Genomic DNA, 27,033 nt, shown 5'->3' on the forward strand with positions numbered 1-27,033 from the left:
ATAAGGCAGCGCACAATTGGCCCAGCGTCATCCGGGTTAGGGTTTGGCCTGGGTAGGCCGTCATTGTAAATAAGAATTTGTTCTTAACTGACTTGCCTAGTTAAATAAAGATTAAAAAAAGATATACTCTGTAAAATGAGGAATGCATTTACTTAATTCAACTAATAGGACTTATTAGTCACAAAATAATTAACACTCAAACAATTACAGTGTACATGAAATACATGATGCATTACATAATAACACAGAGTAAATTACTTTCACCAATAGGCTAAGACTTTACCAGTGGAGGCCCCTCAGAGGAGGAAGGGGAGGACCATCCTCCTCAGTAAATGTCATAAAAATTGTGAAACATTTAAAAAGTTATCAATTTCAGAAAAAAAGATACTAAGTATATTCACATGTCAGCAATAACTGATTACAACACACTGTTTTGCAATGAAGGTCTACAGTAGCCACAGCAGCACTCTGTAGGGTAACACCATGGTGTAGCTGAGGACAACTCCTTTCTGTCCTTTTCTGGGTACATTGACTTCAATAAGAAAAACCTAGAAGGCTTGTGGTTGTCACCCACTTCCATAGACAGTAATTATGATAACTTCCGGAGGACGTTCTCCAACCTATCAGAGCTCTTGCAGCATGAACTGACATGCTGTCCACCCAATCAAAGGATCAGAGAATGAATAAAGTACTGAATGCATAAGCTACAGCTAGCTAGCACTGCAGTGCATACAATGTGGTGAGTAGTTGACTCAAAGAGAGAGAAAGACAATAGTTGAACAGTTTTTAACAAATTAATTTCTTCAAAAATGAGAGTGAGATATTTTGTTGTCTTTTTTTTCACTTTTACTTACTTAGCTAGCAAATGCAGGTAGCTAGTTTAGCCTACACAAACACCCGGCTCAAACAAAGAGGGATGCTATGTTAGCTAGCTTGCTATAGCTATCCAACACTTGAACTCTTCCAAGTCAAGGTAAGCTTTTGATTTTATTAATTTATTGCCGGTATAACTGCTAAACTACTTGCTGAGTATACATTGTAGCGGGTTTACTAGTGCGTTAGTTCTAGTAGCTATGTTGATTATGACGTTGTAGGCTGTCTGTAGCAGTTAGCGGTTATGACATGAAGGTTTGGCTTGGAAAGATGTTTTTGCCTGGTCACAGACAGCTGATGTGTTGTGCACTGAAGACCACAAGCGAAGAGAAAATGTGAGAGGAGGAGAGTGAGTAGATGCGGGAAGGAATTATACAACGATCAAAGTGATGAGGCTGTTTGTATGTGGCTGCTATGAAAATGAACTGTGTTTGCGTGTGATCAGGGGTGTATTCATTCTACCGATTCTGTTGAAAAACATTTCTTAAACGGAAGCAAACGGGGAAGAATATACTTGAATTTGTCCAATAGAAACTCTTGTTTGAAACTGTTGGACTAATTATTACACCCTAGATCAGCTAGGTCCAGGCATGAGTGTGCAAGGCAGTATTGAATGTGCCAATATCTGTCATCATTATTACAAAAATTTCTCTCGACCTGTGCACCTACATTGTAACATTTAATTGATAGGCTAGGTTGTAGCAACCTCATGATGGGTGTAGGGAACATTTTAGTATCATGTAGTAGCCTAAACTTAGCGATGTTACATTGAGCTGGGTGAATGGAATATGAATGACGGTCATCCAATATGCTGTAATAGAAATAAGGACATGCTCATAAAAAAGAAAACCATCCTCCCCCATCTTAAACGGCACTGACTGCCACTGGCCTTCACGTGGTTACACGTGTCTTCAGTTTAGAATAATCTCTAAGATAAATTACACACAGGAGTTTGCTAACAAGTTCTCGAAAGAGTACCACAGTATGAGTCATAATACCCATAAAACCTAGAGGTCAAAAAGGGAAATGGTTCCAATTATTTTTCCACCATTCACTTTTCCCATAGGGGATTTTAGAAACTCTTAAAATAAGGGTTGTGTTTTGTGTAGGCTTACCCTGGCATGATGTTATGATAACCGGGATTGACGAGAAAAGGATCGTCTAATCCAGCGGTGGGCAAATTTCTGGGCTTGAGGGCCATATCGGGATTTTGAAATTCAATGGAGTGGCTCATCGAGTGGCGCAGTACTTGCAGTGCTTGAGGCGTCACTACAGACCTGGGTTCGATCTCAGGCTGTGTCACAGCTGGCCGTGACTGGGAGACCCATGAGGCGGCGCACAATTGGCCCAGCGTCGTCCGGGTTAGGAGAGGGTTTGGCAGGCCGAGATTTCCTTGTCCCATTGTGCTCTAGCGACTCCTGTGGCGGGCCAGGTGCATGCACGCTGACACGGTCGCCAGATGTAGGGTTTTTCTTCCGGCACATTGGTGCGGCTGGCTTTCGGGTTAAGCGGCCATTTTTTCAAGAAGCAGTGCAGCTTGGCTGGGGCGTGTTTCGGAGGACGCACGGCTCTCGACCTTTACCTCTCCCGAGTCCATACGGGAGTTTCAGCTATGGGACAATTAGATACCACGAAATTGGGGAGAAAAAAATGTTATATATATATACAGTATATATATATATATATATATATGTCTTGTGGGCCGGATAGAAGTGGCCAGCGGGCCATACTTTGCCACCTCCCCCGGTCTAACCCGTCGGGTATCTCACTGCAGTATTCACACACCCTTTTTATATTACAAAGTGGGATTGAAATTTATTTAATTTGCCTTTTTTTGTCAATGATCGACACGTAATACTCTGTGATGTCAAAGTGGAAGATCAATTCTACGATTTTAAAGAAATTCATGAAAAATAATACTAATATATCTTGATTAGATAAGTATACAACCCCCTGAATCAATACCTTTGACAGTGATTACAGCTGTGAATGTTGTTGAGTTAGTCTCTATTAGCTTTGCATACATGGATCGCTCAAGATTTGGAATCTCCCTCCTACACACTGCTGCGACATGACCCACTGCAGTGGGTTCGGCCTGAAGCTCTAACAGGATAACTCATATATCCTAACATGACATTATCAGGTAAAGACTGATTCAAAACTCACGCTCCCCACAAGGTCTTCGTCGCACGAAACGGCAGGCGTCACAAACACCAGGAATCTTCAACTTCAATTTCTCCAACTCTACACTTAACGCTACCCCAGAAATCACTCCTCTCAATGGCACCCTGTTCCTAAGACCAAAGCAAGATACAGATCCTGAACCAAGTTGCGTCGCACGGAGCGCATACTTCCTCTGGGTGGAAGAAACACAAACAAACATCACATGTCCACATGTACCTTCACCGACTCAACAGCACCAACCATCTTTTCCATCCAACCTAATACCACATATGGATCAGCCAAAAGGCCTGGATCCCCTTTCTCCAAAAGCCTCACTACCACTGAACCAATTCTTCTTCATCATAACCATGTCCCTCGATGCAAGACTCGGGCTCCAAACCCCTCACCACACCTTCCACCTCACTTAAATCTCCCTCATTCACTTCCATTTCACCTCCAGAACTCGGTCTGGCAACCAGCTCACTATGTTTGCACTTGACCACAGTCTTCTTCGACACACCATCTCCCCCTCTATCACCATCTCCATCAGATTTAAAATCAACCTCTGCTTCCCTCATTCTCTTCAACCTATTTTTCCTCTTCCTCCAATCCTTCTAAGAAATCCACCTTTCCGTAACATTTTCCCAATACTCATCTTCTCCATACTCTGCTACCGCAAAGTCGTCATCGCTTGTCGATACGAGACTTTGTAGATTCCTCGCTTGGGCTGTTCAGCTGCTCTACAGTGGGCACCAGCATCTTCTCAACCTTAACGCACACGCGCTTCTTCTTCCATCCCATACCTCCACTAACCATTTTCTTGTCCACCTCTGTGTTGAATGCTTTCCCCAAGGGGCTGCGCCCTGATAGGTTCATCACTTTTAATTCCAGTCAAATGTCTCTTTGTGTACACTTTTATTCTCCCGTGTGTCTCTTCCTTGTTTAGGTGTGTCATCACTTCCTTGTTTGGCCGTAGATAGCTATTACCAGCTTATCGCCCTCTACTTTCCCAGCGTTATATTGCTCCTTTTTTGTTTTGTCAAGCAAATGTCTTTTAAGGGAGTATGTGAGCACAGGCGCCAGCTGAACCGAAGCATGCTGACGCCTTTAATAATTTATTTGTTTTCAACTTAGTAGTTACTATATTCATATGTGATAGCTATATAGGTTACTTTTGTGAATGTGCTTTATTTGATGTACAGTATACAGTGCTAGACAAAATGTAATGGCTCTTGGTAAGACACAAATAAATGTTTTTTTCCTATGCATAGTGCATATGGCTTAGTCAATCTGAATGTATAGATGAGTGTGTGCTATGAGTAAAGTCATTGCCTTGTTTCTCACAAAATGGCTATAGCACCTTCACCATTGGTATGCTAATGTTGGGTGCTGTAAACTGCTTTTCAAATTGCTTCAAACCGTTCTTACCCTATCATTTTATGTATAGTTTATGTAAGTCGGAAGTTTACATACACTTAGGTTGGAGTCATTAAAACTCGTTTTTCAACCACCCCACAAATTTCTTGTTAACAAACTATAGTTTTGGCAAGTCGGTTAGGACATCTACTTTGTGCATGACTGTCAGGGTGTGATTTGGGGTGGGCATTCTATGTTTTGTTTTTCTATGATTTTGTAATTCTATGTTTTGGCCAGGTATGGTTCTCAATCAGGGACAGCTGTCTATCGTTGTCTCTGATTGGGAACCATACTTAGGTAGCCCTTTTCCCTCCTCTCAGTGTGGGAAGTTAACTTTGTTTGTGGCACATAGCCCTTAAGCTTCACGGGTGTTTTGTATTGGTTATTGTTTTTTGTCTGCGTCATTTCTAATAAATGGAATATGTACGCTCACCACGCTGCGCTTTGGTCTACTTCATTCGACGGCCGTGACAATGACACAAGTAATTTTTCCAACAATTGTTAACAGACAGATTATTTCACTGTATCACAATTCCAGTGGGTCAGAAGTTTACATACACTAAGTTCACTGTGTCTTTAAACAGCTTGGAAAATACAAGAAAATTATGTCATGGCTTTAGAAGCTTCTGATAGGCTAATTGACATCATTTGAGTCAATTGGAGGTGTACCTGTGGATGTATTTGTCAGGACCCGGTGCGAGAAACAGTCACTAAATCGGCAGAACCCAGAAGATGAGGCAGACACAGCAGTACTAGAGATGGTGGTTTAATAAAAAATAGATATCTTCCAAAATACAAAGAAAATCCACAAAGTGGTAAAAACAGCAAGGGAAAAACAAACCTCAAAAGACTAATACAAAATACAAAAGAACAAAACCAGAGAACCTCTGGAAAATCCAACAAGAGAAAAATATATGTTCACAACAAGGCTTGGGCTGGGGCTGGGTGCTAACATACAAACACTGAGCAAGGAACTGAGGAACACACAGGGATTAAATACTAACAAGGGAACGACATACAGGTGCAAACAATAATTAGAGCAAGGGAAAAACAAAAGGTACAAAAAAGGTGCAATGGGGACATCTAGTGACAAAAAACCAGAACAGTCCTGGCCAAAACCTGACAGAATCCCCCTCCTAGGAACGGCTCCTGACGTTCCTACCAGCCTTCTCAGGGTGGAGGGCCCTGAACTGACGAATGAGGTCAGGGTCCAGTATGTCCTTGGCAGGAACCCAGGAGCGCTCCTCGGGACCGTAGCCTTCCCAGTCCACCAGATACTGCCAGGACCGCTGCACCCGGCGGGAGTCCAGTATCCGGTGGACGGTATAAGCCGACTGGCCTCCGATGACACGGGGCGGAGGGGGAGGTCTGCCTGCCGGAATAAGGGGAGAAAAAACAACAGGTTTTAATAAAGAAATGTGAAATGTGGGATTGATTTTAAGGGATCTGGGTAAGTGCAGGCGAAAAGTAACGGGATTGACTCTCCTGGCAATCTTAAAGGGTCCGATGAATCTCTGGGACAGCTTGCGAGACTCCACCCGTAGCGGTAAGTTTTTTGTTGAGAGCCATACTCTCTGGCCGGGGTACAGGGTAGGACCGGGACGGCGACGTCTGTTGGCTTGTCGTTGGTACTGCTGTGAGGAACGCAGAAGATTAAGACGGGCCTTCTTCCACGTAAGCCGACAGCGTCTGATGAACCTCGAGGCTGAAGGCACTCTGACTTCTGCCTCCTGGTCCGGGAACAATAGAGGAGCATAGCCAAACTGACACTCGTGCGGGGATATACCAGTGGAGGAGGAGCACAAGGTGTTGTGCGCGTACTCAGCCCAAACAATGAAGGATGACCATGTGGATGGGTTGTTGGAAACCATACATCTGAGGGTGGTTTCCAGCTCCTGATTCATCCTCTCAGTTTGGCCGTTGGACTCCGGATGGTACCCTGAAGATAAACTGGCCGTGGCCCCTATGAGTTGGCAGAAGGCCTTCCAAAACCTTGAGGCGAACTGGGGACCTCTGTCGGAAACCATATCTTGCGGGATGCCAAAGACTCGGAACACATGGTTAATCACCAACTCAGCTGTTTCCTTGGCAGAAGGTAATTTGGTCAAGGGAACAAACCTGGCCGCCTTAGAAAACCTGTCGATGATGACTAGGATCGTAGTATTACCATGGGACGGAGGAAGGCCAGTAATAAAGTCCAGCGAGATATGGGACCAGGGTCGGTGGGGAATAGATAAAGGGTGAAGGAGTCCTTGAGGGCGGAGGTGAGAAGATTTGCCCTGGCAGCACACGGAACAGGCCTTGACGAAAGTGGCAACGTCTTCTTTTATGGTGGGCCACCAGAACTTACGCTGGATGAACTCCAAGGTGCGACCTACGCCCGGGTGACAGGTGAGGCGAGAGGAGTGCCCCCACAGAAGGACTTGGGACCTTGCTGCCTTGGGAACAAACAACCGATTAGCAGGACCTCCTCCAGGGCCCGGTTCGATGGCTTGAGCTTGTTTCACGGTATCCTCCACTTGCCACGAGATCGGAGCCACGATCTTAGCGGCAGGAAGAACAGTCATGTCAGTATCTTCTCGAATGGCAGGAGAGTAGACTCGTGACAAGGCATCCGGTTTGAGATTCTTCGACCCGGGTCTATAGGTGAGAATAAACTGGAATCGGCTGAAGAAAAGAGACCATCGAGCTTGTCTGGAGTTCAACCGCTTCGCCTGCTGGATATACTCCAGATTTTTGTGGTCCGTAAGCACTTGAAACGGTTGAGAAGCCCCCTCGAGCCAGTGTCTCCATTCCTTCAATGCCATCTTAACCGCTAGGAGTTCACGATCCCCCACATCGTAATTCCTCTCGGCCGGGGTAAGCCGGTGAGAGAAGAAGGCGCAAGGATGAAGCCTCTTGTCTTCACCCCTCTGAGACAGGACAGCTCCAACACCAACCTCTGATGCGTCTACCTCCACCACAAAAGGTTCATCCGCCGTCGGTAGTGTCAGGATGGGAGCAGAGAGGATGCGCTGCTTGAGTCCTTGGAAGGCCGTCTCAGCTTCTCTTCCCCACAGAAACCTTGTGTTGCCACCCTTGGTTAAAGCTGAGAGAGGGGCTGCCACCGAGCTGAAGTTCTTGATGAACTTGCGGTAGAAGTTAGTGAAGCCCAGGAAACGCTGAACTTCCTTAACGGACTTGGGGGTGGGCCAATCTGCTACCGCCCCTACCTTCTTGGGGTCCATCTGGACTCGACCGGGTTCCACTACAAATCCCAGGAACTGTACTCGAGAGGAATGGAATTCACACTTTTCCGGCTTAACGTACAAATGGCTGTCTAGGAGGCGTTTGAGCACTTGTCTGACATGCTTAGTGTGTTCTTGAAGGGAGCTCGAAAAGATGAGGATGTCATCCAAGTAAACAAACACGAAAATGTTAAGCATATCCCTAAGCACATCGTTTATGAGCGCTTGGAACACAGCCGGGGCGTTGGTCAGGCCGAAGGGCATCACCAAGTATTCGTAGTGACCAGTAGGCGTGTTGAAAGCGGTCTTCCACTCGTCACCGGGTTTGATCCGCACAAGATGGTATGCGTTCCGCAGGTCAAGCTTAGTGAAGACCACTGCTTCCTGGAGCAGCTCAAAGGCTGTGGCCATAAGGGGTAGCGGGTAGCGGTTACGGACGGTTATGGCATTAAGTCCCCGGTAGTCGATGCAAGGACGTAATCCCCCGTCTTTTTTGGCCACAAAGAAAAACCCTGCTCCCGCCGGCGAGGTGGATGGACGCATGAGGCCTGCTGCCAGAGCGTCCTTGATGTAGGTATCCATAGCAGCTCGTTCGGGAGGAGATAGGGAAAAGATCCGACCCCTGGGGGGGCAGGTGCCCGGAAACAGGTCGATGGGGCAATCGTAAGGTCTATGGGGTGGTAGTTTGGTGGCCCTCTGTTTGCTAAATACCGGTTTGAGGTCATGGTAACACTCGGGAACTCGGGACAGGTCGATGGATTCTAGAGACTCGGGAGGGGAACTCGGGGAACTTGGGAAGATACAAGTGGCTTGGCACGTAGGACCCCACTGCTTGATAGTGCCCACAGACCAGTCGATGTGAGGGTTATGGCTGTGAAGCCAGGGGTATCCAAGGACGAGAGGGAACTCGGAACACGAGGTCAGATGAAAGTTCATCACTTCCTGGTGTTGGGAAACTGAAAGACGCAAGGGGGTAGTGACACGAGTGACAAGTCCAGATCCCAAAGGGCTTCCATCCAACGTAGTAACCCTTATGGGGTCACTTAGAGGTTCAGAGGGAACGCCATTCTCCTTCGCCCAGACACCATCCATGAAGTTACCTGCGGCTCCAGAGTCTACCAAGGCTTGAAGGGGAAGCTCGTGGTTGTCCCAGGAAAGGGTAACTGGAATGAGCAGGCGGGAGTTGGATGGATGAGAGGAGGTTATGTTTCCCGTTACCGTCCTCCCAGGCCTGCACGGGAGAGTGCGTTTTCCCTGGAGCCCGGGACACGTGGAGAGGAAATGGCCCGGTTTGCCGCAATATAGACAGCATCGCTCCCTCATCCGGCGGTCTCTCTCAGCCTGGGAGATGCGTCCAACCTGCATGGGTTCCGGTGGAGTCAGCGGGGATAAAGGTGGAGACTCGGAGCTGGGACCGATAGGAGCTAGGGTGAGAGATCTACGGTTGAGCTCTCTCTCTCTCAGACGCTGGTCTATGCGTGAAGCCAACTTGATCAGGGACTCGAGGTTGTCCGGTGGTTCCCGAGTGACCAGTTCATCTTGGATGGTGTCGGAAAGACCCTTCAAAAAGCACACTGTGAGCGCCTCGTCATTCCAGCCACTCGCTGCTGCCACCGTGCGGAACTGGATGGCATAGTCCGTCACGCTGCGCCGACCTTGGCGGAGAGTCAGGAGCTGTTTGGCTGAGTCAGGACCGCTGGTAGGACCTTGAAACACTCGCTTGAATTCTTCAGCAAAGGTAGAGTAGCTGGCACAGCAGGGACTTTGGGCATCCCACACAGCAGTAGCCCAGGCTAGGGCTTTTTCCGACAGCAGGGTGATGATATATGCTATCTTGGACCGGTCGGTGGGAAATGACGAGGGTTGCAGCTCGAAGGAGAGAGAACATTGGGTGAAAAACCCCTTACAACCACTCGGATCACCTGAGAACCGTTGGGGAGGCGGCAGACGAGGTTCAGCCAGGGGGTTAACTGCCACGGGCACTTGAATCTGATGAACTGGAGCAGAAGCGGTTGCAGGAGAAAGTTGATCAGAAATCTGCTTTATGGAAGTCATCATCTCCGACAGAAGTTGAGAATGTCCAGCCATTAAGGCCTCTTGCTGAACCAGAGCAGCTTCGTGACGTTGGACAGTCCCCTCGTGGTGGGACAGCATGGGAAAAAAGTCCTGGGTACTGGCTGCCTCTGGGTTCATTTTATTGGCTCAGTGTTTCTGTCAGGACCCGGTGCGAGAAACAGTCACTAAATCGGCAGAACCCAGAAGATGAGGCAGACACAGCAGTACTAGAGATGGTGGTTTAATAAAAAATAGATATCTTCCAAAATACAAAGAAAATCCACAAAGTGGTAAAAACAGCAAGGGAAAAACAAACCTCAAAAGACTAATCCAAAATACAAAAGAACAAAACCAGAGAACCTCTGGAAAATCCAACAAGAGAAAAATATATGTTCACAACAAGGCTTGGGCTGGGGCTGGGTGCTAACATACAAACACTGAGCAAGGAACTGAGGAACACACAGGGATTAAATACTAACAAGGGAACGACATACAGGTGCAAACAATAATTAGAGCAAGGGAAAAACAAAAGGTACAAAAAAGGTGCAATGGGGACATCTAGTGACAAAAAACCAGAACAGTCCTGGCCAAAACCTGACAGTATTTCAAGGCCTACCTTCAAACTCAGTGCCTCTTAGCTTGACATCATGGGAAAATTAAAAGAAATCAGCCAAGACCTCAGAAAAAAAATTGTAAACTTCCACAAGTCTGGTTCATCCTTGGGAGCAATTTCCTAACACCTGAAGGTACCACGTTAATCTGTACAAACAATAGTACACAAGTATAAACACCATGGGACCACGCAGCCGTCATACCGCTCAGGAAGGAGACGCATTCTGTCCCATAGAGATTAATGTACTTTTGTGTGAAAAGTGCAAATCAATCCCAGAACAACAGCAAAGGACCTTGTGAAGATGCTGCGGGAAACAGATACAAAAGTATCTATATCCACAGTAAAACCAGTCCTATATCGACATAACCTGAAAGGCCGCTCAGTAAGGAAGAAGCCACTGCTCCAAAACCGGCATAAAAAAGACAGACTATGGTTTGCAACTGCACATGGGGACAAAGATCGTACTTTTTGGAGAAATGTCCTCTGGCCTGATGAAACAAAAATAGAACTGTTTTGCCATAATGACCATCGTTATCTTTGGAGGAAAAGGGGGAGGCTTGCAAGCCGAAGAACATCATCCCAACTGTGAAGCACAGGGGTGGCAGCATCATGTTGTGGGGGTGCTTTGCTGCAGGAGGGACAGGTGCACTTCACAAAATAGGTGGCATCATGAGGAATGAAAATTATGTGGATATATTGAAGCAACATCTCAAGACATCAGTCAGGAAGTTAAAGCTTGGTCACAAATGGGTCTTAAGGACAACAAAGTCAAGGTATTGGAGTGGCCATCACAAAGCCCTGACCTCAATCCCATAGAAAATTTGTGGGCAGAACTGAAAATGCGTGTGCGAGCAAGGAGGCCTACAAACCTGACTCAGTTACACCAGCTCTGTCAGGAGGAATGGGCCAAAATTCACCAAACTTATTGTGGGAAGCTTGTGGAAGGATACCCAAAACATTTTGTTAAACAATTTAAAGGCAATGCTACCAAATACTGATTGAGTGTATGTAAACTTCTGACCCACTTGGAATGTGATGAAAGAAATTAAAGCTTAAATAAATAATTCCCTCTACTATTATTCGGACATTTCACATTCTTTAAATAAATTGGTGATCCTAACTGACCTAATACAGGGAATGTTTACTAGGATTAAATGTCAGGAATTGTGAAAAACTGAGTTTAAATGTATTTGGCGAAGATGTATGTAAACTTCTGACTTCAACTGTATATTTTGAGTTGCTCGAAAGTTGTTTTGATTTAACTTCAGGAAATGTTCTTAATTATTTCAAAATTCTGGTTATTTTGTTTATTTTCTCATTTTCAATGTGGTTACATTTTCTCTCAGAGGAGGAGTTTGATATCTTTTGTATTCATCTGACTGACTTGATAAAGACATCTGAAGTTATCCAATCGGATAAACAGACTATTTTCAAATCAAATCAAATGTTATTGGTCACATACACATATTTAGCAGATGTTATTGTGGATGTAGCGAAATGCTTGTGTTCCTAGCTCCAACAGTGCAGGAGTATCTAACAATTCACAACAATACACACAAATCTAAAAGTAAAACACTGGAATTAAGAAATATATAAACATTAGGACGAGCAATGTCGGAGAGGCATTGACTAAAATACAATAAAATACAGTATATAAATATAAAATGAGTAAAGCAGTATGTAAACATTATTAAAGTAACTAGTGTTCCATTATTAAAATGACCAGTGATTACATGACTATGTACATAGGGCATCAGCCTCTAAGATGCAAGGTTGACTTGCATCTTAGAGGCTGATGCCCTATGTACATAGTCATGTAATCACTGGTCATTTTAATAATGGAACACTAACCGGGTGGTAGCCAGCTAGTGATGGCTCTTTAACAGTCTGATGGCCTTGAGATAGAAGCAGTTTGTCAGTCTCTCAGTCCCAGCTTTGATGCACCTGTACTGACCTCGCCTTCTGGATGATAGCGGGGTGAACAGGCCGTGGCTCGGGTGGTTGATGTCCTTGATGATCTTTTTGGCCTTCCTGTGACATCGGGTGCTGCAGATGTCCTGTAAGGCAGGCAGTGTGCCCCCGGTGATGCATTGGGCAGACCGCACCACCCTCTGGAGAGTCCTGTGGATGAGGGTGGTGCAGTTGCCGCGGCTAGGGATGCCGTCTGGGCTGGCAGCCTTGCGAGGGTTAACACGCTTAAACGTCTTACTCACATCGGCTACGGAGAACGAGAGCCCACAGTCCTTGGGAGCGGGCCACGTCAGTAGCACTGGGTTATCCTCAAAGCGGGTGAAGAAGGTGTTTAGCTTGGCCAGAAGCAAGGCGTCGGTGTGCGCGACATGGCTGGTTTCCCCTTTGTAATCCGTGATTGTCTGTAGAGCCTGTCACATACGTCTCGTGTCTAAGCTGTTGAATTGCGACTCCACTTTGTCTCTGTTCTGACGTTTTGCCTGTTTGATTGCCTTACTGATAGAATAACCACACTGTTTGTATTCGACCATATTTCCAGTCACCCTGGTTAAATGCGGTCATTCGGGCTTTACATTTTGCGTGAATGCTGCCATTTATCCACGGGTTTTGGTTTGGGTAGGTTTTAATAGTCACAGCGGGATCAACATCCCCTATACACTTCCTGATGAACTCAGTCACAGTGTCCGTGTATATGTCAACGTTATTCTCAGAGGCAACCCGGAACGTATCCCAGTCTGCGTGATCAAAACAATCATGAAGCATGGATTCTGATTGGTCAGACCAGTGTTGAATATACCTTAGCACGGGTACTTCCTGTTTGAGTTTCTGCCTATAGGAAGGGAGGAGCAGAATGGAGTCGTGATCTGATTTGCCGAAGAGAGGGCGGGGGAGGGCCTTGTAACCATCCCGAAAGGGGGAGTAACAATGGTTGAGAGTCTTTGAAGCACAAGAACTACAGTCAATGAGTTGATAGAACTTCAGTACCATTTTCCTCAAATTTGCTTTGTTAAAATCCCCAGCTACAATAAATGTGGCCTCAGGATATGTGGTTTCCATTTTGTACAAAGTCCAGTATAGTTCCTTGAAGACAGTTGTGGTATTGGCTTGAGGGGGAATATACACGGCTGTGACTATAACCGAAGAGAATTCTCTTGGGAGGTAATACGGTCTGCATTTGATTGTGAGGTATTCTAGGTCGGGTGAACAAAAGGACTTGGGTTCCTGTACATTATCACAGTAGTTAATCATGAAACATACACCACCGCCTTTCTTCTTCCCAAAGAGTTATTTATTCCTGTCTGTGCGATGTACTGTGAACCCAGCTGGCTGTATGGACATGGACAGTATATCCGCAGAGAGCCATGATTACGTGAAACAGAGTATTTTACAGTCCCTGATGTCTCTCTGGAAGGAGATCCTCGTCTACTTTATTGTCTAGGGTCTGAACATTAGCGAGTAATATACTCGGAAGTGGTGGATGGTGTGCACGCCTCTTGAGTCGGACTAGATGTCCACTCTGAATACCTCTTCTCCATCGGCTGCATCTTGGAGCAGCCTCTGGGATAAGTTCCATTGCTCTGGGGTCGTATTTTTGGTAATAATGCTGGTGAGTTACCGCCGATCTGATATCCAAAACTTATTTCCGGCTGTATGTAATAAAACAAAAAACGTTCTGGACTAATGTAAAAAAGAACACACAAAAAACTAAATACTGCAAAGTTGCTTAGAAGCTAGAAGCAGAGCTACCATATCTGCCAGCACCGACTATTTTATCTTAATTGAAATGTTGAAATCATTTGTGATTCATTTTTGATTTTTTGATGTACCTTCAGTTCTGGGTTTTGCTCTTACAAAGAATAGAGCATTCCTTTCTAGCTTGCATGCAGGAAGCTTTTACCTAAGGTCATTTGCATGTCTAATGAAGGACAATGGTTTGTGTTGTCTCAGGAATGCTGCTCTCCAACCCACATTGTTTCACCTCTCTGGGTAGCAAAGGTTCTGTTGTGAGAACACCCTGTAGATCTGATATCTGAGTGGAAGTTAACTCAACAGTAGTGATATTGGTCAAAACTCAGATTTTGAATCCAAACAACTCAGATGTTATAACAGGCTCTAAGATTCATTGTCTCTTTCTATTTGTTCCTGACCTGCGCTGGTGAGATTTTCTCTCCACCCGAGGGACTCTTTCAGGCTATGACTTTTCTCTCTCTCTTCCTCTCTGATCATGCCTAGAACAATGCCTTGCAATGCTTGTTAATGCTTTGTAACGTATGCCTTGTATGTGATTGAATTTTTTTTACAAAATAATTAAATACACTTGTTTTTAGAATTCGATTCTCAGATCTTTCTTGATAGCCAATTCCTGTAACTCAACTATGGTCTCTTGCAGATTGCTAAATCATCTTTATGGTGTGGCGGTACAGCCCTGCTGCACCACAGGGTCTTTCACATCTTGATCTTTATTGTCAGTCATAGTCATAACAAGATAATTGAGTGTTGCACAAACTAATTTGCTTATCACTTTCCATCGCAGACCTTTAGCACTTCCCTCAATAAAAGGGTCCTGTAAATGGTATATGTGTTTCAAAAATGTCAAGACTCTCTGCTGTCAACTCTCCTTCCTCCTGCCTTATTGACAGGCAGAGAATTCCGTGCTTGATTGCTCTGTGCAGTCTTCATCATGTGGCTGTTGATATTCTTAGCCTGGTTGGTGATATGGGCTGGAGGGACGTACTGGTATCTTTTCGGCAAGCCAAGCCCTTTCTCTCTGGAGTCAGTGAGGCCTCCGGGACCCTGGGAGTTTGACCAGAGAAAGAGGGACAAAGTCATCAAACAAGGTAAGGTAAAGCTCTGGGTTGATTATTTGACTATGACTGTGATTTTGGGAGCATTCTAATCAATCTCTGAGCGTTAGAAGAGATATCATGTATGTATTGTCATCTAGGAGCAAAGACAAGGAATGCCCCAATGAAAATGAAATTTAGATGCCCTATGTTTATGACCATTAGAGGAAGATGGGGAATTTATGACAACCACTTTTTGATCTGGAATTTTGTTTTCTGTCCAGGTTTCAGTGTTGACAAAGTGCCCCAGAACCTGGATGCCATAGTGATTGGTAGTGGCATTGGGGGCCTGACGGTGGCGGCCACGTTGGCCAAAGTGGGGAAGAAGGTCCTGGTCCTGGAACAGCATGACCAGTCAGGAGGCTGCTGTCACACCTACGTAGAGAAAGGATTTGAATTTGATGTTGGTAAGACAGAGGTCTTGTTCATTTGTATTTGTATTTATTAAGGATTCCTGCCAAGGCAGCAGCTACTATTACTGGGGTCCAGCAATATTAAGGCAGTTAGAGTGCATTCGGAATGTATATAGACCCCTTGACTTTTTCCACATTTTGTTACGTTACAGCCTTATTCTAAAATGTATTAAATGTATATTTTTACTCATCAATCTACACACAATACCCCATAATGACGAAGAAAAAAAGGTTTTTAGACATTTTTGCAAATTTATTAAAAATAAAAAAAACAGAAAAATCACATTTACATAAGTATTCAGGCCCTTTACTCAGTACTTTGTTGAAGCACCATTGGCAGCGATTACAGCCTCAAGTCTCCTTTGGTATGATGCTACAAGTTTGGCAAACCTGTATTTTGGGACGTTTTCCCATTCTTCTCTGCAGATCCTATCAAGATCTGTCAGGTTGGATGGGGAGTGTCGCTACACAGCTATTTTCAGGTCTCTCCAGAGATGTTCGATCATGTTCAAGTTCGGGCTCTGACTAGGCCATTCAAGGACATTCTGATACTTGTCCTGAAGCCCCTCCTGCATTGTCTTGGCTGTGTGCTTAGGGTCGTTGTCCTGTTGTAAGGTGAACCTTCGCCCCCAGTCTGAGGTCCTGCTCTGGAGCAGGTTTTCATCAAGGATCTCTTGATGAAATGTACTTTGCGCCGTTCATCTTTGCCTTGGTCCTGACTAGTTTCCCAGTCCCTGCCGCTGAAATTGTTCCAGGTTTCCTCCAGACGTGAAACTTGGCATTCAGGCCAAAGAGTTCAATCTTGGTTTCATCAGACCAGAGAATCTTGTTTCTCATGGTCTGAGAGTCCTTTAGGTGCCTTTTGGCAGTGGCTGTCATGTGCCTTTTACTGAGGAGTGGCTTCCGTCTGGCCACTCTACCATAAAGGCCTGATTGGTGGAGTGCTGCAGAGATGGTTGTCCTTCTGGAAGGTTCTCCCATCTCCACAGAGGAACTCTAGAGCTCTGTCAGAGTGACCATTGGGTTCTTGGTAACCTCCCTGACTAAGGCCCTTCTCCCTCGATTGCTCAGTTTGGCCGGGCGGCCAGCTCTAGGAAGAGTCGTGGTGGTTCAAAACTTCTTCCATTTAAGAATGGAAGGCCAATGTGTTCTTGGGGACCTTCAATGCTGCAGAAATGTTTTGGATACCCTTCCCCAGATCTGTGCATCAACACAATCCTATCTCGGAGCTTTACAGACAATTCCTTCGACCTCATGGCTTGGTTTTTGCTCTGACATGCACTGTCAACTGTGGGAGCTTATATAGACGTGTGTGCCTTTCCAAATCATGTCCAATGAATTGAATTTACCACAGGTGGACTCTGTCACGAACCGGCTCGAAGTTCATAACAAAAGGGAGACAATGTGGAGATAAAGAATAACAAAATGTATTCATTAACTGAAGTAAAGTAAATACAATTAACAATGGTGTGTGTAATCAGTAGTGTAAGTGAGTGGTTGCGTGTATACATATGATAATGAGGGGTGTTGAAAGGTGCCAACGCAAACAAACAAAACATCCACAAAAATGCCACAACCAAAATCTGTAAGTGTGTCTGCATGGAGAGAGTCTTCTTATTGAATGGGGAAGAGGTGCATTTATCCTGGTGTGTCCCATTTCGCTGACGACCCTCACAGCCCCGCCCACCGACATCCTATTAAGGAAAACAAGAGCAAAGAGAGAGAATTCGGCAGACAGAGTGGGAGGGTCGTCACAACTCCAATCAAGTTGTAGAAATCAAGTTTATTTTATATAGCCCTTCGTACATCAGCTAATATCTCGAAGTGCTGTACAGAAACCCAGCCTAAAACCCCAAACAGCAAGCAATGCAGGTGTAGAAGCACGGTGGCTGGGAAAAACTCCCTAGAAAGGCCAAAACCTAGGAAGAAACCTAGAGAGGAACCAGGCTATGAGGGGTGGCCAGTCCTCTTCTGGCTGTGCCGGGTGGAGATTATAACAGAACATGGCCAAGATGTTCAAAATGTTCATAAATGACCAGCATGGTCAAATAATAATCAGGAATAAATGTCAGTTGGCTTTTCATAGCCGATCATTAAGAGTTGAAAACAGCAGGTCTGGGACAGGTAGCACGTCCGGTGGACAGGTCAGGGTTCCATAACCGCAGGCAGAACAGTTGAAACTGGAACAGCAGCAAGGCCAGGTGGATTGGGGACAGCAAGGAGTCATCATGCCCGGTCGTCCTGACGCATGGTCCTAGGGCTCAGGTCCTCCGAGAGAGAGAAGGAGAGAATTAGAGAGAGCATACTTAAATTCACACAGGACACTGGATAAGACAGGAGAAGTACTCCAGATATAACCAACTGACCCTAGCCCCCCGACACATAAACTACTGCAGCATAAATACTGGAGGCTGAGACAGGAGGGGTCAGGAGACACTGTGGCCCCATCCGATGATACCCCCGGACAGGGCCAAACAGGAAGGATATAACCCCACCCACTTTGCCAAAGCACAGAAACAGCTCAAGGATGATCAATGGAAACAGGATGGACCTGAGCTCAATTTTGAGTCTCATAGCAAAGGGTCTGAATACTTATGTAAATAAGGTATTTCTGTTTTTTTATTTTTAATACATTTGAAAAACCTCTTTTCAATTTGTCATTATGGGGTATTGTGGGTAGATTGCTGATGATTTTATTTATTTAATCCATTTTAGAATAAGTCTGTAACGTAACAAAATGTGGAAAAAGTCAATGGGTCTGACCACTTTCCGAAGACACTGTATATACAATTTAAAATATTACATGACATTGCATTTCATAATACTTTTCACAACACATTAAGGGTGTTCCCTCAGGCCACTACTTTACTTCCATAAATCTACAATACAAAATCCACGTGTACGTGTGTGTACAGTGCATGTCTTATCATGTGTATGTGTGTCTGTGCCTGTGTGTCTCTTCACAGTCCCTGCTGTTCCATAAGGTGTATTTTTATCTGTTTTTTCAAATCTGATTCTACTGCTTGCATCAGTTACCTGATGTGGGATAGAGTTCCATGTAGCCATGGCTCTATGTACAGTAGTACTGTATGCCTCCCATAGTTTTTTCTTGACTTGGGGATTGTGAAGAGACATTTGGTGGAATGTCTTGTGTGGTATGCATGCGTGTCCGAGCTGTGTGCTAGTCGTTTAAACAGACACCTCAGTGCATTCAGCAAGTCAACACAGACTTCTCCCCATCTTAGCTACTATTGTATCAACATGTTTTGACCATGACAATTCACAATTCAGGGTTACTCCAAGCAGTTTAGTCACCTCAACTTGCCTCAATTTCCACATTATTTATTACAAGATTTAGTTGAGGTTTAGGGTTTAGTGAATGATTTGTCCCAAATACAATGCTTTTAGTTTTAGAAATATTTAGGACTAACTTATTCCTTGCCACCCATTCTGAAACTAACTCCAGCTCTTTGTTAAGTGTTGTAGGGATTTAACTCCCTGTAGTAGCTGACATGTATAGTGTTAAGTCATCCACATACATAGAAACAGTGGCTTTACTCAAAACATGTAATTAGTAAAGACTGAAAAAAGTAAGGGGCCTAGACAGCTGCCCTGGGGAATTTCTGATTCTACCTAGATTATGTTGGAGAGGCTTCAATTAAAGAACACCCTCTGTGTTTTGTTAGACAGGTAACTCTTTATCCACAATATAGCAGGGGGTGTAAAGCCATAACACATGCGTTTTTTCAATCAGCAGACTATGATCGATAATGTCAAAAGCTGCACTGAAGTCTTAACAGGACAGCCCACACAATCATTTTATCATCTATTTCTCTCAGCCAATCATCAGTCATTTGTGTAAGTGCCGTGTTTGTTGAATGTCTTTCCCTATAAGCATGCTGAAAGTCTGTTGTCAATTTGTTTACAGTAAAATAACACTGTATCTGGTCAAACACAATTTTTTCCAAAACTTTACTAAGGGTTGGTAACAGGCTGATTGTTCGCCTATTTGAGCCAGTAAAGGCAGCTTTACTATTCTTGGGTAGCAGAATTACTTTTGCTTCCCCCCAGGCCTGAGGGCACAGACTTTCTAGTAGGCTTAGATTGAAGATATGGCAATATTGTCCTCAGTAATTTTCCATCCAAGTTGTCAGACCCCGGTGGCTTGTCATTGTTGATAGATAAGAATACTTTTTTCGCCTCTTCCACACTCACTTTACAGAATTACAATGCTTGTCTTTCATAATGTTATCAGTTATACTTGATTGTGTCAGCATTTGGTTGTTAACATGTCATACCTAAGTTTGCTAATCTTGCCAATTAAAGAAATGGTTAAAGTAATTGGCAATATCAGTGGGTTTGTTATGAATGAGTCATCTGACTCAATGAGTTTGAGTTAGCTTTTTTGCCCAAAATTTCATTTAAGGTGCTCCAAAGCTTTTTCCTATAATGTTTCATGTAATTTATCTTTGTTTCATAGTATAGTTTCTTCTTCTTTTTATTCAGTTTAGTCACATGATTTCTCAAATTATAGAACATTTGCTAATCGGTTGTGCAGCCAGACTTATTTGCCATTCCTGTTGTCTCATCCCTCTCAACCATAAAATGGTTCAATTCCTCATCAATCCACGGGTTTAACAGTAATTTTCTTAATGGGTGCAAGCTTATTAGTAACTGAAATAAGTAATTTCATGAATGTGTCAAGTGCAGTTTCTGGTTGTCATCATTACAAACCACAGACCAACAAGTATCCTTAACATCAACAACATAGGAATCCCTACAAAACTTATGTTTGACCTCTTATACACTATATTAGGTCCAGCCTTTGGAACTTTGGTTTTCCTAAATATGGCTACTATATTGTGATCACTACATCCGATGGATTTGGATACTGCTTTAAAGCAAATTTCTGCTACATTAATAAATATGTGATCAATATATGTTGTTGATTTCATTACGATCTTATTTGTAACTACCCTGGTAGGTTGACTGATAACCTGAACCAGGTTCCAGGCACTGGTTACAGTTTGAAGCTTTTTCTTGAGTGGGTAGCTTGATGAAAGCCAGTCAATATTTAAATCACCCAGAAAATATACCTCTCTGTTGATATCACATACATTATCAAGCATTTCACAGATGTTATCCATATACTGACTGTTAGCACTTGGTGGTCTATAGCAGCTTCCCACAACAATGTGCTTTAGGTGAGGCAGATGAAACTGTAGCCATTTTCATTCAACAGTAATTAACATGAGATCCTCTCTAAGCTTTACAGGAATGTGGTTCTGAATATAAACAGCAACACCTCCACCATTGGCATTTCTGTATTTTCTGTAAATGTTATAACCATGTATTGCTACCACTGTATCATCAAATGTATTATCTAAGTGAGTTTCAGAGATTGTCAGAATATGAATGTCATCTGGTTACTAGCAAATTATTGATTTCATGAACCTTGTTTCTTAAGCTACATATGTTAAACGTGGGCTATTGTTAGCACTTTTTTAGGATGCTTGATTGTTTTCATTGCTTTACTGGGAAGCTTAGTAGGAGTAGACATGCTCATGTTATTTATGTTAGTGCAGGGTGAGCTGCACACAGTGGACTTCCTACTAGGGCACACTGCCTCAGTGCTAACAGTATAACTCTGGTTCATAGGCACATGATTACTGCATACAATAGCTGTAGGATCAGCAGAGGCATTCAGGGCAGCTAGATTTGTTTCCTTACATTTTGTCTACCAACGCTCATGGGATAATGTACATTTGCTGAATCATTATGACAACTCAGCGACACAATGGTAGGGATTAACCAAGCTGGGCTTTGGGTCATTGTTTTGGCATTCTCACACTGATAACTTGTATTCAATAGACCACATGTCATTGAACGTTTACTATGACTTATTCCAAGTATTCAATGTATCATGCATTGCTTTGGAGTGAACACATTTGAAATGAGCACAAATGCCATCTAAATGTAATTAATTCACAAACAAGAAGCTGTGTTGAGAAGAAGGGCCTGCTTCTTTCTCTAAAAGCTAGATGGGCATTTGGCAAAGTCAAAATTGGCTATATCATGAAAATGTACATTGGTCTTAATTTAAGGTTAGGATTAGGCTCATGTTAATTTAGCAATGTGATTAAGGTAAGGTTTAAAATCTTTAAGAAGATTAATTGTAGAAATAGGCGGGTTTATGTTTTTGCCATTTGCCCAGATAGTGGCGCCCCAGTCAATGGCTTTGTGACCTGATGTAACATCTTATTGAAGCATGATTTATCCCCATTGTCCCATCCAGGTCTCCACTTCATCGGCCAGCTTCATGAGAACAGTCTGCTGCGTATTGCCTTCGACCAGATCACCGAGGGCCAGTTGGAGTTTGTGGAGCTGGACCAGCACTTTGACACCATCCAGATTGGTGAGGGAGAGGACAAACGCGAGTACACCATCTTCTCTGGCAAGACAGAGATGGAGGCTCACCTGAAAAATCAGTTTCCAGACGACGTCACTGCCATTGAAACTTTTTTCAAAATCATGAAGGTACTTTCTTTTTTTCATTTCAGGGGTTTTGTTGGTAATGAGAACACTGAAGTGATCAAATGAGTATCGACAGTATGGTAGTCACCTGAACCCATCACCTAGCGACCTCATCAAGAGATTTGGATCTCTTGGCGTAACAGCTGAGACATTTGGTTGACAGTCCCAAGTTCTTAGGTTCAAGCCCTGGTTGGGACTACCCTCTGACTTCACTACAGTATAATAACTTTTTACCTCAAATGTCCTTTAATATCATGCCAGGTGTCAGCCAAGAAGACTCACTATCTGGCCTCTCTGAAGCTGATCCCCCAGTGGCTGGCTCTGTTCTTGCTGAAGTCCGGCATCACACACCTCTGCTCCTCCATCTTTACCCTCTCTGGTACTGGAGCTACAGACCTGGTGAGCACCTTGACCACCAACAAGGACCTTCACGTCATCTTCAGTTACCTCTTCTACGGTACTTGGTCTTAACGTTCTAGATTCTATTGTATTGCATTCTATACTAAACTATACTATTCCTATTTCTATTACTATTTCTAATATTTCAGTATTATTATATATATTCAGAATGATATTCTATGCTTGGAAAGAGCCCAAGACAAACTGAGCCACAACTGGACTATGGCAACCAAGGAATATCTGTCATAATTCATGAAATAGAACTGAGGTAGCTAATAGTTTATTTTTTGTTTCCCCCCCCCCCCCCCCAGGTGTCCCCCCCAAGGATTCCAGTGTTATGATCAATGCTCTTCTGTTGCACCACTACAAGAGAGGAGCGTACTACCCTAAAGGAGGAGCCAGTGAGATCTCCTACCACATCATCCCTGTCATCCAGAAGTCTGGAGGCAACGTCCTGGTCAGAGCACCTGTCACTCAGATCCTGGTCAACAATGACGGGGCAGCATATGGTGAGAATACAGATATTGTCCATATCCGTTTCACAATGGACAAGTTTTAATACTCACCACTGCATCAAAAGCTTGGTCCTCATTGAAGTCCTGTAGATCACTTCATTACTTCCTTTTAGTTTACAAAGCTCTACTACACAAGCTTCCAACTGACTTAACTTCATTGCTGAAGTATAAAAGAATGAGCTACCAAACCCACTTGCAGGGTTGGTTAACTCTTGAGGTCCCTCTGGTCTTGACCAATTTACGTAAATCCTCCTTTAGTTTTAGTGCCCCCCACCTGCAAAATTCCTTGCATCTTGATTCCCTGGTGCCGCTAGGGAAGTTTAGGACTCTGGTGTTAAATGAATTAATTGAGGATTGCAGTTGTTTTGATTGATTGTAATGGTTTATTGGTTGAAATTGTAGTATTGTAATTGTACCTTGTAGGTTTTTTATTCTTGTTTTATTTGGAATGTTCATTTTCTTGATTGTAAATATGTTTGTACATAGGGCACCATTGTGAATGATACTCTGGTCTCAATTGGGCTCCCCTAAATAAATAAAAGTAAAAATATATATATTTTTCCTTTATTTAACTAGGCAATTCAGTTAAGAAGAAATTCTTATTTACAATGACGGCCTACAGCGGCCAAATCCGGACGACGCTGGGCCAATTGTGCACCGTCCTATGGGACTCCCAATCACAGCCGGTTGTGATACAGCTTGGAATCGAACCAGGGTGTCTGTGCTGACTCCTCAAGCACTGAGATGCATTGCCCTAGACTGCTGATCCACTCAGCTGACAATCATGATATGGTCCATATCCATTTCACAATGGACAAACAGAGTCCTATTGTAATGATTCAGTCCCTGAAACATAGGACAGATGTGAAAACTATAATAACAGCCCAAAGACAAATGACATGCACAGTCCACACAGTCTCCCCTTGTTGTGCTGGGAGAGTAAGTGTCCCATCGCTTATTTCCGCATGCAAGAATTACGAAGACTTAAAGAAGCTTGTTCTATTTCTAATCACAAAATATATTTCCATGAGGAGATCATGTTGATATTTCAAAGGCATACAATGTCTTTCTGAGTCTTCTCCTGTTTGTTTCCATTGCCAGGTGTAAAGGTGAGAAAGGGACAGGAGGAGGTGGAGGTACATGCTCCTGTGATCATCTCCAACTGTGGTCTGTTCACCACCTTCCAGAAATTACTGCCCCCTGAGACCCAGACCAAGCCAGGTGAGCTACACTGACAAACTAACAGCATATAGGATTTCAATCAGTTGATTGATTGATTGATCAGTCGATAGGTGTTGCCTTATAATGTTCTATCTTACTACTGTAAAGTCTTGCTATGGGTTGATGGTAAAACACTTTTTTTGCTAACAGACATCCAGGAACGTTTGGACATGATGAAACATGGCAGAGGATCATTATTGGTCTTCTCTGGCTTTGATGGAACCCAAGAGGAGCTGGGTATTGTCTCCACCAACTTCTGGCTCTTCAAAAATAATGATATGGATGGCTCGTAAGTACCAGGCACCGAATCCTCTTTCAGAATTGAAATGATATGATATCGCCCTCTGTACTCACAAGGTGGCGCTGCTGCATAAACAATGAGTACAAGCAGTTACTATGGCATCACTACATAGCCTACAGTCATATATGGAGATTAGTTTCATTGATGCATCATCACTCCAGCATTCTCCAGATGTTTACAGCCTTGTTGTTTTGTGTAGAATGGATGGGTTCTTTGCCATGAGTAAAGAGGATGCACCTGATAACATCCCTATGATGTTCATCACCTTCCCCTCTGCCAAAGATCCTACTGCCAAGACGAGACACCCAGGTAGGATAATGTACCAATGAATATCAAAGATAATGCAGTCAAAGTGTGTGTACTTCTTTGTGCCACAAATACGCTGCAGATGTGTCGGATGTATACCATGTTACATTTCCAGGGAAATCCTGCATGACGATATTGACCATGGTGAAGTACGAGTGGTTTGAGGAATGGGCAGATACCTCAGTAAGGAAAAGGGGAGATGACTACATCAACTACAAAATGAAATTTGCAAACAATCTCTTTGACTGGGCGTGCACCCTATTCCCCAAGCTGAGGGAAAAGGTATGAACAAGTGTTTTTCAATTAACATACAGTAGTGTATATTGTCTCTCTCTCTGTGCCTGTCTGTGTTTGTGGCTTTTTAGAGGTTAATCCATGTTAATTGATAACGTCTCTATGCTCTGTTTGTTTCCAGTTGGTGTTCCAGGATGTTGCGACCCCCCTGACTAACATGCACTACCTGGGAGCCCAGCGCGGGGCCATGTACTCTGCTGAGCACAACCTGGACCGCTTCCATGCTGAGGCTGTGGCCAGGAACCGCTGCTCTACCCCTGTCAAAAACCTCTTTATCTCAGGTAACACTCCTGGAACTTCTCCTCTAATGCTTCTCCGTAAAGATTCAATCATTTATAAAGTGAGACAAAATGTGCATTAGCCGTAAAGTCTATTTTGTATGAGCTATATAGTCAAATTTTGTGAAGAATATTTACAGTTACAAACTCGTTTGATTTAAAAAAAAAAATGTACTGGATGGCAGATAACCTACTAGTTTAGAGTATTGGGCCAGTAACTGAAAGGTTGCTGGTTTGAATCCCCAAGCTGACTAGGTGGGAAAAATATGTTGATGTGCCATTGAGCAAGGCACTTAACCCCAATTGCGCCTGTAAGTCGCTCTGGATAAGAGCGTCTGCTAAATTATGTAAATGTACTGTATGTGAGGGAGCTTGCATGTCTTCAGGCCATCTTTGCCTTATCTTATATGGTTTGTGTGGATGTACCTTTTCCAGGGCAGGATGTGTTCAGCTGTGGGATAGCAGGAGCGTTGCACGGGGGTCTCCTGTGTGCCTCCACAGTCCTGGACCACATTGTCTACATCGACCTCCTCTTCCTCAAGAAGAAGCTGAAGAAGCAGAAAGTCAGAAAGATGGCCAGGCTGGTTAAGAAGCTCGAGTGAGGAGACTGCACTCCATTTCTACGCTCCGGAGCGAAGTTTCCCCTGTAATTGAACTTTCCCCTCCCCCAATCCTAACCTAAATCATTAGTTGGGACAATTTAAAACTGACCCAAGACCAGCGTCTAGGGCCAGCTTCACCCTACACATTACTTCTACAGTAAGGTAGCATATACAGGGTCGGAAAAGAAGAAGAAACCGCTAACATCCGGTTTTCAGGGATACAGCATCTTCAACATAGCTTCCATTTCCTCTGAAAACCGCATGTAGGGACCACAGGAGGTTGGTGGTGCCTTACTTGGGGAGGATGGGCTCGTGGTAATGGCTGGAGTGCAATAGGTGGAATGGTATCAAATACAACAAACACATGGATTCCATGTGTTTGATGCCATCACATTCGCTTCGTTCCAGCCATTATTGTGAGCCGTCCTCCCCTCAGCAGCCTCCACTGGTAGGGACTGCTCAAGCGGTTCTTTTACGCCTGCTAGGTTAACAGTAAGGCTGTTCTCTACTTCCTCCGCAGGACTAAGTCTGAACTGCAGGTTTCATTCTGATACTATGACATCATAACAAGCTGAGGAGATGGAATCCCAACAAACCATTTCTGGTTACATCTTCATTCCTAGAACATTAGCATGAATGTTTCTGAGAGGGGTAAAATGGTTAACACTTTTGGTTAAAACGTTTGACAGAGTTTCCCAGGGATGTATACATATTGTATGTAACTTTACAATTACAGATTGATTTGTAAATACAGAATCTGCCAATGGAAAGTAATCCTTGAATATGTATGCACCACTTACACTGTGTCAAAGTTTAAAATGTTTTAATGTGAATCATTTAATATTGTATTATTGTAAACATGTAACATGGTAAGACCAGGTTCCAGGATAAAGTGACTAAGGGGACAGTTGAAATCGGCTATCGGGCACAATTTTTGGGTTCTTGCATTGGAATTATATTGAATTCTGCTTATATCAGCTTACACCACAATAAACACTTCAAACCGACA

General features: G+C 43.8%; 1 protein-coding gene across 1 annotated transcript; it reads left to right on the forward strand.

Moving 5' to 3' along the window:
* Positions 1-744: 744 nt before the first annotated feature.
* LOC139580645 (inactive all-trans-retinol 13,14-reductase) lies at positions 745-27,033 on the forward strand. Its single transcript, XM_071409529.1, has 12 exons — positions 745-973; positions 14,958-15,155; positions 15,386-15,568; positions 21,870-22,111; positions 22,370-22,565; positions 22,819-23,016; positions 24,124-24,243; positions 24,394-24,532; positions 24,744-24,853; positions 24,966-25,132; positions 25,266-25,425; positions 25,858-27,033. Exons 2-12 carry the CDS (start codon positions 14,999-15,001, stop codon positions 26,022-26,024), a joined length of 1,839 nt encoding a protein of 612 aa, XP_071265630.1. The 5' UTR covers positions 745-973; positions 14,958-14,998; the 3' UTR covers positions 26,025-27,033.

This window comes from Salvelinus alpinus, chromosome 7 (genome assembly GCF_045679555.1).
Source record: "Salvelinus alpinus chromosome 7, SLU_Salpinus.1, whole genome shotgun sequence".
Taxonomy (NCBI): Eukaryota; Metazoa; Chordata; class Actinopteri; order Salmoniformes; family Salmonidae; genus Salvelinus; species Salvelinus alpinus.

What these genes read in the sequence shown, in the direction of transcription:
- LOC139580645 (XM_071409529.1), top strand. Translation starts at nt 14,999, where the DNA reads ATGTGGCTGTTGATATTCTTAGCCTGGTTGGTGATATGGGCTGGAGGG. An exon ending in CTTTTTTCAAAATCATGAAG is followed by an intron (nt 22,112 to 22,369) that starts GTACTTTCTTTT and finishes ATATCATGCCAG; the next exon opens with GTGTCAGCCAAGAAGACTCA. An exon ending in CAAAAACCTCTTTATCTCAG is followed by an intron (nt 25,426 to 25,857) that starts GTAACACTCCTG and finishes TACCTTTTCCAG; the next exon opens with GGCAGGATGTGTTCAGCTGT.